The sequence below is a fragment of the Embiotoca jacksoni genome, unplaced genomic scaffold, assembly GCF_022577435.1.
Source record: "Embiotoca jacksoni isolate LCO1_2020_lvr unplaced genomic scaffold, fEmbJac1.0.p SCAF_12, whole genome shotgun sequence".
NCBI lineage: Eukaryota > Metazoa > Chordata > Actinopteri > Embiotocidae > Embiotoca > Embiotoca jacksoni.
The window spans coordinates 10,530,989-10,543,938 of NW_027185252.1; the positions used below are offsets into that span (position 1 = coordinate 10,530,989).

Sequence of the window (12,950 nt, forward strand, 5' to 3'; positions counted from 1 at the left end):
TTAGTGGATAAACATAGTGTGGTAATAAGTACAACTGTGTTAGGACTTTGAGGAGATTGTGCTAAAGAATCGCACCATTTCAGAAAAGTTAATAAGGAGAAACCACATGAATTTGGAATATGTGGCCCATACAACTACATCTTTCTATTTCAGTTGCAAGAATGCGACCACCTCTTCCACGTTTGTGGGATCTCCCCCACACTGTTTATGTGCTGTTTTCTCGATGTGGTAGTTCAACTTCAATCTTGACATTTTGACTTGATTACCGACATTAAAACTCTCATTTTGCTGTTAATGTGGCCTTAATACTCCATTGTAAAGTACACTATAGTACTTCATCTTGGAAAACAGAATGTCTTGTCTGAAAACTCAAGCTCAAGCACACCGGAGCAACTGGAGAGACTCCTACACTGAGGAAGTGAGGGAAGAGGTTTATCATTACTGGAAATGGTTAAGAAAAAACATTTTAAAAGTGAAAACAGTCACTGGGAGATCTCCCTCAACCCGTTCTTATTCCGGCTGTAGTCTAGCTGCTAGCTTTGCTGACTTTAATCTCTATCAGCCTGGTATCTGTGCTAAAGTGCGCACGCACGCACGCACACACGCACGCACCCACCCACCCACACACACACACACACACACACACACACACACACACACACACACACACACACACACACTGTATTGCCCGAGGGATCAGCACACACTTCAAATCACAAACCAGGTCTGACCCATTAGCCATGATCCCAGGGGGGGGGGGGGGTTTCACCACCACACAACAGTTTGTCGAGTCTGTACGACTGTGTGTGGATGTATGCGTACACTGAATCATTTTGGTGTGTACAGTACAAGACTGCATCCACACAAGTCTCTGTGTGAATCTCCACTGAAGTGGCTGGAAGAAGAAAGTAAATAGAGAGAAGAAGCACTTGCTTTCACTGATTGAGGGGGCAGTTGCAGGAGTGCAGCACGGCAGCAGCTTGAGGAAACGCTGCTTTATGGTTTTTTTGGTTTGGCTGGTGGAAGGATTACCTGCAATCGCCAACCATAGTACAAGGGTTAGATATATACACACACGCACACACACGCGCAAGTCTGTGATTTACTTCTGTTTTCACACACACACACACACACACACATGCAACAGACAGATGCAGCAACAGACTTTTTTCATGCTGTTTAGTCAAACTGGTAATTGCCTGCTGACTTGGCTTAGCGAAGGGAGACCACTTCAAACGGCAGATGTTACCGCACGACAGCAGCACAGCTTGACCCCGAGAAACACACAGTTTCCCTCGTCAGACTGATGCTCTTTCACAATGCCACATTCGGTACACTGTAGGAATAACAGCAAAAACTCTCGGTTGAAAAGAGTTTAAATTCATAATCATTGGAGACGACGACTTAATTTCACTTCATGATAATAGAATATGATTTTACAGAAGATAGTAGTTCAAAACAACCTCAACCAGAGCCCGTCTCGTCTACCACCACACTACTAATTCTTCTCCAAGCAAAAAAAACAAAACGTCACGATGCTTATTTATGTGATGTGCCACCAAATGATAATGAAAATTAAAAAAAAAAAAAAAAAAAAAAAATCCATGTACTTACTCTTGCCTCTTAGTTTCCATGGTAACAGTCCCTTTACCCCTTTCAGGAGGACCCCAGCGGTTTGAGGGATGAAGGCCATGATGGGGTGAAAGCCAACCGAACCACAGTACCTCCAGTGACTATCTCACCTGAGTGATCATTTGCAACCAGAACAGGCAGAACATGTTGTCCAATGGATACCAGATTCATCATCGCAGCAGCCCAGCACAGGCTTAGCCCTCCGCCCCAGGGTCTGCATGAGGTAAGTAAATTATCTCTTTCTCACACAGACCCAACAGCTGACCAACAGATGTACAGACGTTAATGCGAGTACACTACTTCTATACAGTAAGATGCAGAAGACTAAATATATTAGTGAATGGTTGCTCGCATGCACCTAAAATAAACTTCCTGATCAAGTTCATCATGTTTTGTTGGTAAATCGTGAATGTAAATAGCAACTACACTTGTCAAAGAAATGAAGAGGAGTTGTTCTGCCCTCTGCTTGAGTGAATGTTAATTGGAAAATAATTTTTTTTGAGTACAGCAGTTCCCCCTCCTGGTCATACATCAACAGTAGCTTTAGAGCTGGGGATTTTCCCACAGAGTCCACCAGGCAGCACAGAAAGCACATGGTACTGCTTCTCCTGCTATGATTTATCTTCCACATTGTTGCCTTTGACACTGTTTGTCCATAAGTATTTGTTTTAGTGACCGTTTTCATACCATAAGCATAATATATTTGCTGTGTATTTGGTTTACGTGAAGTTACTTTTAAAACTGGCTTAATTGTGATTAGCACAGCTGTTAGCTATTACTAGGTGCCCTGCCATGTGACGTAGCAATTTATTACTTGTCTACATCGTAATGTGAATGTAATAAGTATTGTTCTGTCTTAAATTTGGGTTTGCATTTTGTTGTTTGCTGCAGTTTTACATTAAGTAGGTGAGTGTGAGTGAGTGATCTTCATTAAATTCAAGAAAAGTACACCTTGAGTTTTTTGGAGGGCCTCAAGCTGTGAGCTATCTGTCTAGCTTTGAAAAAGAGGAATACTCATTGCCAGGACATAATAGGAGTCATCTGTGCAATATTTAAATTTATAAGATACAGGACAGAAGAAGAGAGGTATAAAGTAGCAAACAAATATTAAAATACTGGTAAAGTTATACAGCTTAATACTGTACCCACACACAATACTTCATATGTGCTTAGACATTTGACATCAGTACAAAATTAGTTCACCAAATGGTAAGTAATCACAATACATTTGAAGTTTGGAGACTGTGTTGGTAGCATTGCAGATAACAGTTTTAACATATTAGTAACTGTTATACTGGCAGATTAAAAACATCATAATTTTCCCTGCCTGCATGGTACACTATGCTTGTAAGGAACATGAAAGCTGAATCCACTGGAAACTGTGAATGATGACAGATACTTGTTTTAGGACTGAGACACCTTTCCTCTGTCCCTGTCTCACACTCCTCTCTCCATCTCCTCAGTTTCTTTCTCTGTTGGTGTCTGAGTAAATGTGCTTCAGCTGACGTAGACAAGTCTCTCTTGGAATAGATACTTCAAAGTCAGAGCGATTTACCTGAAGTTGCACACCCATCCATCCATCCATCCATCCATCCATCCAGCTACCCATCTTATCTATCTATCTATCTATCTATCTATCTATCTATCTATCTATCTATCTATCTATCTATCTATCTATCTATCTATCTATCTATCTATCTATCTATCTATCTATCTATCTATCTATCTATCTATCTATCTATCTATCTATCATCAACATAAAATTTAGAAAGCTACAGTGCTCGATATTGTATCTAATATTAACTGATTGCTGTGGTTGAAACGGTCTTTTGTCAAAAACAAGTAGGTTACTGCACTCCACACGCTATTGAAGTAACATGTGTTCAATTTGTTCTCCAGCCTTTGAAGTTAAAATTGTTTCCTGAGTGACACTGACAATGAGACCAGAATTTCTTTCATTCTGGCCTGAGTAGGCGAAAAAGTAAAAACTGCACTCTTCGGCAGTTGAGCAGCATGTTGACATTCATCATATCCAACACACCCTGTAGTGATTGTGCAATTACACTTCAATAGTTTCCCCCAGGGTACACTGACAGACCCTCACATTTCTTCAGGAAATAAGAAAAACAGCTCTATTTTTAGCTTAATGGCAACACATTTCCAGAAAGATTCAGTAACTTTTGAAGAAATATGTCAGAGATCTCAGGATTTTTCAGTGGCACAGAGAAAACATGTAATCCCTCAACTGGAGTGAAGGTAGGAAACATATTACAGTTCAGAGCCACGGTAATACAGGTACAGAAGGGCTGTGCAGGTCCAACACTGAGACTGATCTCTGGGCTGTAATGATACCTTTTGATGAGACAAGAACTAAATATAAAATAATTGTGCAGTTTTCACAAACATTGGCATACAAATTAGAATTTATGGATCCCGCTTGTTCAGTTACTTCTACAAGTACTCGTGGTTTCCAATGAGTCCTGAGACCTTGATCTAATGTAATTTATCTATCACCTTCCACTTTACCTGCCTACAGTTTCTTTACTCTGAACTCAACTCTAGTTATTTTGCAATGCACTTCTATGAAGAGTAGGGGCTCACAAGAGGCACAAAAAAAAAAAAAAAAAAAAAAAAGTGTGAGCCTTGCCATCTGGTAAAAGCTTAAATCTTCCAAACAGCATGCCCCCAGTCTGCCACGCAGGCTCTCTTTTAAAAATGTGTGGCCTAAGGCTGTCCTGGTGGCACTGTGATTAAGCACCTGTTATCATACTAGTCACCATCACACATCTGTCCCAAATATATGTGTGAGAAGGGGTCTACTGAACCTACTTGTGACCTAGAGTAACTATCACAGGAGCAAAGAAGGAAGTCAGGTTTCATAGTAGGCTATAAGCAGTGTGCTGGTTCACTTCCTTTATTGCATGTCATATCCGTCCCTCTCCATTTCCTGTTTGTACCTTATCTAATAAGTGCAAAAATGCCCAAAAATAAAAACTGCTATCTCCAAGCCCAAGCTAATACAGCCCCGATGACACCAAGAGCGTTGCTTTTTGAGAGTACAGAAAGCTCCCTCCAGAAACAAAGAAGATACTGTACACCTCTTCGTGATGAGTCAAATGATCTTGATGTCTCTGGAGTTTCTCTTTAAACCAAAACAACAAATATTCTTTAAAAAGCACATCCTGTCACGATTCTCAGAAAAGGGACCCGAGCGCACAACTCGGAAGGTAGATGTAAAGAGTCTTTTCTGAGTAAACAAAGATACAAAAATGCAAGCAAAGTACAAAGGAAGGGAATGAGGTACAATCCAAAAACAGTAGCAAGGTCAAAAACACGGACCCAAAAATGCAGGCAATAAGGAGAGCGCTAGAAAGCTACGGCACACAGATCGTCCAAATACAATCTAGCAGATGAGTAGTGGAGAGCTGGGGGGATCTATACTGTGTGGTGGTGAAGTGGCTGCAGGTGAAAATCAGGAGCACATTCCATCTGAAAACATTGTGAGCATTATTTTTCTATGATTTCCGGGTTGAACGACTTTGAGGTACACTTCCTCTTGTTTGGTTGGCGTGCCACAGGGGATACCCAGTCAGCAGTGATGTGTATATAAACCCTGCCATGGCAGTGCGCTTGTGTAACAAAACAGGATGTTCAACGCCCCATTGTTTCTGTTTAAATAAATGCTTTGCTACGTTTTGTCGAGGCAGTACGTACTCCAGGTGTTGCGGCACGAGGGAAAGCAGGGCAGGTGGGAGTGGCTGGTCTGAAGACACATGACAGAAAACGTGGCAGAAGTAAACTCCATGTCTGATAAAGTACTTTACAGACAAAATTATTTCGATATATGACATATCTCATAGCACACTGCCCCTGGAAGATACGCAATTTGAATATGCTGCACTGGCATGTGAGGTAAAAAAAAGCACACTGCACATACTTGGGTATTTTAGTCTCATACAAAACCACGCACGCACGCACACACCCAGCATTTAGTGAAGTAATAAGGCCAAAACTACTTTACGTATATAAGTAACTCACACAAACATGCCCAAACACACACATGCACACACCCCCTCTCCAGCTGGGTGTTTCCTTCCTACTGTCCCCTCACCATATTTCTCATTTTGAATCTCAGCACCTATCTTTCTATCTTACCAATTCTCTTACCTTCCACAGTTATGTCGATAAGACCCAGAAAGTGCATCAGTTTGAGGGAGCTGCAGACCACCAGCAGGAAGCCCACAGTCTGCAGCCCCTCCACCTCCCACTTTTCTTGGAAGAACAGCTGCATCCTTTCCCCCGTCCTCTCTCCCTCTGTTCCTGTCAACAAAAATCCTTCTCCTGCCTTGGGGCGACCACGTCCCCCACACCCCCCCTCAGCTTCCAGCCAGGAATGCACTGTCTTCGTCTCTTCAGTCTCTCCTCTCAGTCTCCCTCTATATGCCGACGTTCGTCCATCCTCCCTCTGCACAGCTCCCCGCCCGCTTCAAACACTGAAGGTAGATTGTTATTCTCCTCGTTTCTTCTTCGAGAGCGGTAAGTGCATGGCAGGAGGGATGTCGACTTGCCACTCCACCCCCCCCCCCCCACCCCCCCTCCTCTGAGACTGTCAAAGGTTGTTTAAGTTCCAGGTGAAGTTTGGACAATTCACTGTGTGTGTCCTGGCAGTTTGGTGGCAATTGTTTTCTGACTCTCTCCGGTTTTCCAGCTTCTGACTCTCAAACTCTCTCTACTCTCTGCCTGTCCTCCCTCTCTTTCTTACCTCCGTCACTATCTTGCTGCTGTGTCCCTCCCCATGCTTAATTGGGTCAGTGATAAGAGTGAGTGACTAGAGGAAAGAGGAGGGGTATGAGGAATTGAAGCAGGGGAAAGGATGAAGGAGTACTACTCGTAGGTTAAGAGGGGAAACAGAGAGGGGGAGACATACTGAAGACAGATGAGAAGAATGAATTGGGATATGAGGTAGGGAGAGAGACACGGAGAGGAAGGGCAGGATGGAATAGCCAAAGACAAAAATAATGGCAACCAGGAGAATAGAAAGGACCAAATCTAGAAACAAACAACAAATCCAAAAGAGATAGCAGTGGGGAAATGAAGGACAAATTTAGGAGAAGAAACATACAAAGACTAACAGAATTGATGCGGAAAACTGCGACGACGGAGAAGTGAAACATCCAACCTAGCAGCAACTGTGGACAAAGTCACAGATGTGGCATTCCCCCCCCCCCCCCCCCCCCAAGTGTAAAGTCAACACACGTGCACACTCGAGCAAACAGCCTGGAGGAAAAAAAAATCTGGCTATAGCATGTATTGCATATAAAATCCAGTGCAGCAAGGAACATTTCAGTTGGGATGGGATATATTGCTGTCACATCTGGCAGGCTGACATCATAGCACAGACTGACACAATCTCCAAACAACCAGAACCAAAAAAACAATGCAAATAACATTTTTAAGAATGGAATCATAACTGTTGGCATTTATATATATTTTTTTTATACTTTGATTCAATATAATAGAGGGGTATATAAGGCCTTTTAACCTTTGAAGAAAGAGCAGTAAGCATTACAACAAGTACAACAGGCGAGCCCACATGAAGTTAATATTTGATAATGAAAATTATTCTTCCATAGAGGACTAGGGACTACCCAGTGAGACATATTGGATTAGTACTGGATCTGATTCTGACCTTATGACTATAAGCAGGTCTGGTATTGGCAATCACTTTTTTTGTCAGTCATTATAAAAACTGTGCTGTCAAACTCTTTGTGCTGTCAGTTACCCACACGGGGCTCCGCACCACTGGTTTTACATAAACATGAATCCAGTCACTTCCATTGTGATTTTAAATCTTGGTAAAAGAGAAGGCCGGTATCGGAAAGGTAATCAGATATGCTAAAAAAAAATCCTCCAGATGAAATTACAAAATATGTAATTTATGACTTCATTCCACAACAACACAGAACACATACAACACCTACTGCCGCAAAACAGTTTCCTGACCTGACACCACAATGGTTGAGGTTCAGTGAGGTTTAGAAACAAAAGCGACTTGGCTCTGGTTTGGGAAAGTGGGTGGTTTTGGTTCAGGTACAGTAACTATTTGGTTAAAGTTAGGGCAGGCTCGTAGTCGCGGTTAAAATAAACCAATGTTGTCTTTCTGTAGGAAATAGGTAGATAAAAATGGTCCAATGACTCATGGTCTGACATTTTGTTGAACAATCAAACCACCCTGACCTCCTCCTTCTGAAAAGTCAATAAAACTTCTCACTGTTCTCCCAACAGACAGAAGTCATAATACCTGCGGCTGCTCTTGGGCTTTGTCAATTGAACATAAATTTGTTCAGGGGCACTTGCTGAAACAACTGATGCTGTCATTTTTCTTGGAAGGACAGTCTGTGGAACGGCTGTAGAAAGAGAAAAACATGAGTAAAAAAAACGAAAGTAACACCATTTGGCTTCAAAGTCCTCCATCACCTTCATCCTCCACTCCACGTTACGTAACACTCCCTAGCAAAATTGTAAATGAATGCTCCTTATGAAACGGAAGAGAAGGGGGGAAACTGAGAGACGAGGGATTACAGAGGATTTAAAAAGATTCACTTTGTCTTTAAGAAGTTTAATTCATATGTACATGTGTCTGTCTCTCAGCCTGTGGCGGTAAGCAGGTTTGCTCAGAGCCAGACAGAGAGGAACTAGCAGATGCAGAGGAAGGTGAAAGGGAAGCTGACAGAGACTGAGAGGTTTACAGAGAGTTTGATCTGTCTGTCGGGTGAATAATGATTCTCAGAGTCAAAATGAGATCTAGAGCTATAGTGCCACTGCTGTGCCTCGAGGAGGATACATTTTAGATGAGAAGCTTTGGGAGATTGAACAACCTGCATTCAATCAGAGACACACTCACTGCACTTTTCTTCTCAAAATGACAGGAAATCCAGTTGCAGACTGAGTTCATAGAGCTCAAAATTACAACTGTCCGCCACTGAATGGTCTCAATAAAGTAGACATGCAAATTGATATGACCACATAAAATATAATTGAGAAAAATGGTCATCAAATATGTATTACTTCGAAGCTGATATTCCATATTTAATCTACACAAAGCATTATAGTACCATTATCTTGTTTTGGGTGCATTTATGGACATAATGAAATAAATGTTCTTCATAAATTCAATACTACCATACTATTTAGTATGCCAGAAAAAGATTTAGTATGTCCCAATACAAAGTATGTTAAACGTTTTATGCCAAAAGTACCAGGATGTCCAACTACATCCGGTCGTATTTCGCAGTATGCAGGACTGCATGCAACTTTCAGCTGTTCTGACACAAAATCCTTTGCACAGCGGCAGATACGTCACATCAACTGAGCCGCCGAGACAGTTGGTGGTGCTAATGCTCTGCCCACAAAATGAAGAAGGAGAAGAAGAAGAAGAAGAAGAAGAAGAAGAAGAAGAAGAAGAAGAAGAAGAAGAAGAAGAAGAAGAAGAAGAAGAAGAAGAAGAAGAAGAAGAAGAAGCATTGTACTTGTTCCAAATCGCATCCTTTTTCTTTTTACCTTGAACATTGCGCTACGGATCAAAACAGATATGACAAAGTGGGTCAAGGTGCATTTTTATGATGAAATAGTATGTCCCAATTGTATACATATTACATGCAACAGTACACACGTTTTAAGGTAAGCTACAGTATGCACTAAAAGTAAAAAGAATAACAATAGGGCTTTCGCACCCTTCAGTGCTCGGGCCCTAAATAGTATGTGAATGCAGGGTGGATGTCTAGATTACTGTAAAACCATGGAGAGATAAATTCGAGGTTTTATCAGAATTACATATAACCGTTGTTTCAACACTTTACTATATGTCATCATGTGTTTAGCTGCTTCAAATAAAATATGGTCCTCCTTTTGAAATAATAATCTAGCAGACACCACTCTGAAATCATGGCTATGGCTGAAACCTGCAGGCAGCAAGCTAACTGTGACAGTACCCACCAATCAGTCAAAGCAGTGTTGCCTATTATATAACTTTGGTAAATAGTTTGCACTTATATATTGGTTTTAATACGCTTCTACAGTTTTTTATTTGTTTTTTTTTAGCGCTTTACAGTTTGCCCTCCATTCATACACACATTCACACACGAATGACTTGCCTGCTGTCGGGACCCATTTGAGGTTCAGTGGCTTACCCAAAGACTCTTTGGCATGTGGACTGGAGGACCCCGGGATTAAACAGGTGAGTAATAAAAACATTCAACTCTCGTTCAGTTGTCATGAACGAGGAAGTTAACTACATACCAAATTCATTTGAGAAACTGAAGTTTTTGACACTTCTGCTTTGTTTTTTCTTAATTTTCCAGTCCAGGAGATTACCGCTGGATGGGTACAGAATTTTGACCTAACCCTTAAACCTACCACGACAACACAATCAATCTGGATGTATGCACTCCTAGTGAGGGAATAAAAAAAAAAAAAAACTAGCAGACCGATCAATGTTTTCCATAATCTAGGGCTCGCTTCAGGCTCAAATAGGGAGGAGTGTGTTCAAGAGTGTGAAAGGCAACAGCCTGCCCTCCTTACTTTTGAAGGTTCTGGCTCCAAAGAAAAGATCACACAGCTCATAATCTGTATCTCTGGCCTTCACCAAAATCACCATAAATCGCTTCATATGACAGCTGTCAGATCAGTGCTATTCAGACAGCGTTGCTCCATTTGCTTGAAAACTTCAAGATGTAATTAGAAGGTCAGTGGTGAGCTTATACAAAACCATTTCCAAAAAAGTTCCTCAGACGTTTCTACACCCCCCCCCCCCCCCCCCCCCCCCATCCATTCATCACTTCAAAAGTCTCGTGAGGGCAGTGAGGTTCCTTCAGGCAGACAAATTGCTGATGAATCACAGGAGCTTATTCTAGCGTAAACTGTTTATGGCTCATGTATTAGGAAGTGACGGCGGTAATACATCCCACAACATGTTCTAATCTTAATATGATGATGGACGTTCACCTGCTTGAATTCTAATCTACGGTAGACGTTGATACCCTTACACATGCGCGCGCGCACACACACACACACACACACACACACACACACACACACACACACACACTCAGACTGTAATAAAATGTTAGGTTAATCAGTCTGAGTTGATTAGTCTCTGTGAGGCATAGTTTGCCTGAAGCCAGACACACCAAGTAATTGAAATACCTCCATATTTAGACGTCTACCTGGGCAATTATTCCTCTCAAAACTGATTAAAATGTCTAAGAGAGACAGAGGGGGCGAGTGTGTGTGTATGTGTGTCTGTGTGGATGCAGCGAAGGCGACACAGAGGAGGTCATTGACAAATGGTGCTCAGAATTGGCTAGTGTGTTTCCAATTAGATAAGTGAAATAAGAGGACCATTTGCATAGATCATTAGCTTTTGAGGATATTTTTAAGCCTGCAATGTGGGACAAAAACAGAACCATTCTGCTCAGGCCGAGTCCTCGCCGCACAAACTAAAGAGACCTGCCAATGAGTGGTTTTCTTTAGAAAGTGTACACAATCAGGGAAGATGGAGCAATCAAAAATATTTTCTGTTTTGAGTAATCAAGATATAAAAACATATTTTTTTATATACATGAACAGAATCTATACTGAAATTAGGATAAATACTTGTATCTAAACATTGGTTTTAGGAATATATTTGATTTAGTAGATGGCCATAAGATGAATGTGAAAGTTGAGATGAGGGAGGGGTACATGTGAAAAGAACTGGCGCATAATTAATGATCTAAAAACATTTATAACTAAAGTTCAGGTTTACAACCAGAGAACCTTAAATGGCTGATTGTTGTGTTTTGCTTTCTATAAAGCTTTCAAATGCTTAATTAAAATTATCTTCACCAAACAGAACACAGTTAATGTTTTTTAGTTTTTTTTTAAATAAGCTTAGATATTAACTTTGTTCAGCAGTTGCATTCATACATTTGTTGATGTTAGATGTTCCACAGATACTATATTTATGTAATGGATGGAGAATTAATTAGTAATAGATTTGATTGTTGAATCATTGCTTAAAAATTGTTTTTAGGTAAAAATATCAAAACCATGGTGATTTCAGAAGGTCTTTTATTTAACATGAATATGTTTTGGTTTTATACTGTTGGTTATTCACAGCTCTCGAACTCTGGAAAATTGTAGAGGGGATTTTCACTATTTTTGACTTTCCAGATCAAACTAAAGATCAATTAACCAAGAAATAATTTAGCAGATTAATAAGTAATGAAAAAAAAATGCAGTCACATACAAACTGAACAGGACTTGAATACTGAAAGTCTTGAAGACACAATGTTGACCCCATCTGACCTTCCCAAACTTTATATTGCAGAAATTAACTTTTACACCTGTAGAGGGCAGTGCGAGGTAAGACATTTGATTAGCAACACACTATTCAACAGTGCAGCTCAACTCCATTTCTCTTTGTTATTGCCCTTCATTTAAATTCAGCTCCAGAGACCAGACTAACAGTGGGAAGGTAATGAATGATCACAAGCCATGAACAATTCCCAGCAACCTCATGTTCTCATCCACACAAAACTGCCAGAGATAGTAATACTCATGTTTGCTATTGTGTCAGAGTCTAAAATCAAAACTACATCAGACCAAACCGTTTTACAGTTGTTCTTTGAACCTTCTTTTCTGCGACTCATCTGCTTTCATGCTTTTTCCGAAGCATCCTCTGTTTCTCTCTGGCATAAAGCAGTCGATCTAAATTGGGTTTACATCGCTCACAACAATCCTCTAAACCTATTTCCATCAAATCATAAACACTCTCCTCTGCTGTTTCCTGCCAGGAGCCAAATCAGGAAAACATCTTGAACAGGTCGATACAATGGAAAAAACACAACAACAACTTTCGAGCAGCTAACAGGGTTGAAGTCTCAGCCCACCCTTCAGCTGTTGAAAGATTTGTTTCTAAAAAGGCCACTACAACAAATCTTAAGAGGAAATTACTGTCACAGCAACTATATTACAGAGCAAACTAACTACATTTGCAGCCAAACAACACATTAGTATGTTGGAACAAGAGACAGAGAAGCATTGAACTTTGAGGTAAACTCAACCAGTTTGCGGCAGCCTACAGGAAAGTTATCCCAGATGTTCCTGCCGTGAATTAAGATCAGACTGACAAATGGGAGAATGGCAGCAGCCTGATGGCTTCTTTTGTTGACGTAAAACAGGGTGAATAAGAACCACTGTCATCCCAATATAAACGTTTTGTCCTGGTGAGTCCTGGTGCAAGGCTTGTGTGCCCTTGTTAATACTGTATGTACAGT

At 40.9% G+C, this 12,950-nt stretch overlaps 1 protein-coding gene across 5 annotated transcripts in view; it reads right to left on the bottom strand.

Moving 5' to 3' along the window:
- Window positions 1-12,950, bottom strand: part of LOC138195375 (A-type potassium channel modulatory protein KCNIP2) — a 91,716-nt gene that overhangs the window by 4,870 nt on the left and 73,896 nt on the right. Inside the window, exon 2 of one of the 5 annotated variants that reach the window (XM_069144716.1) lies at window positions 934-1,032. The exons of 3 other annotated variants lie outside the window; for them this stretch is intronic. In XM_069144716.1, the coding sequence (XP_069000817.1) occupies window positions 934-1,032 (99 nt within the window). Of the gene's footprint in view, window positions 1-933; window positions 1,033-5,799; window positions 6,110-12,950 lie in introns of those variants that run through there. One more of the 5 variants, XM_069144720.1, reaches the window with a different exon arrangement.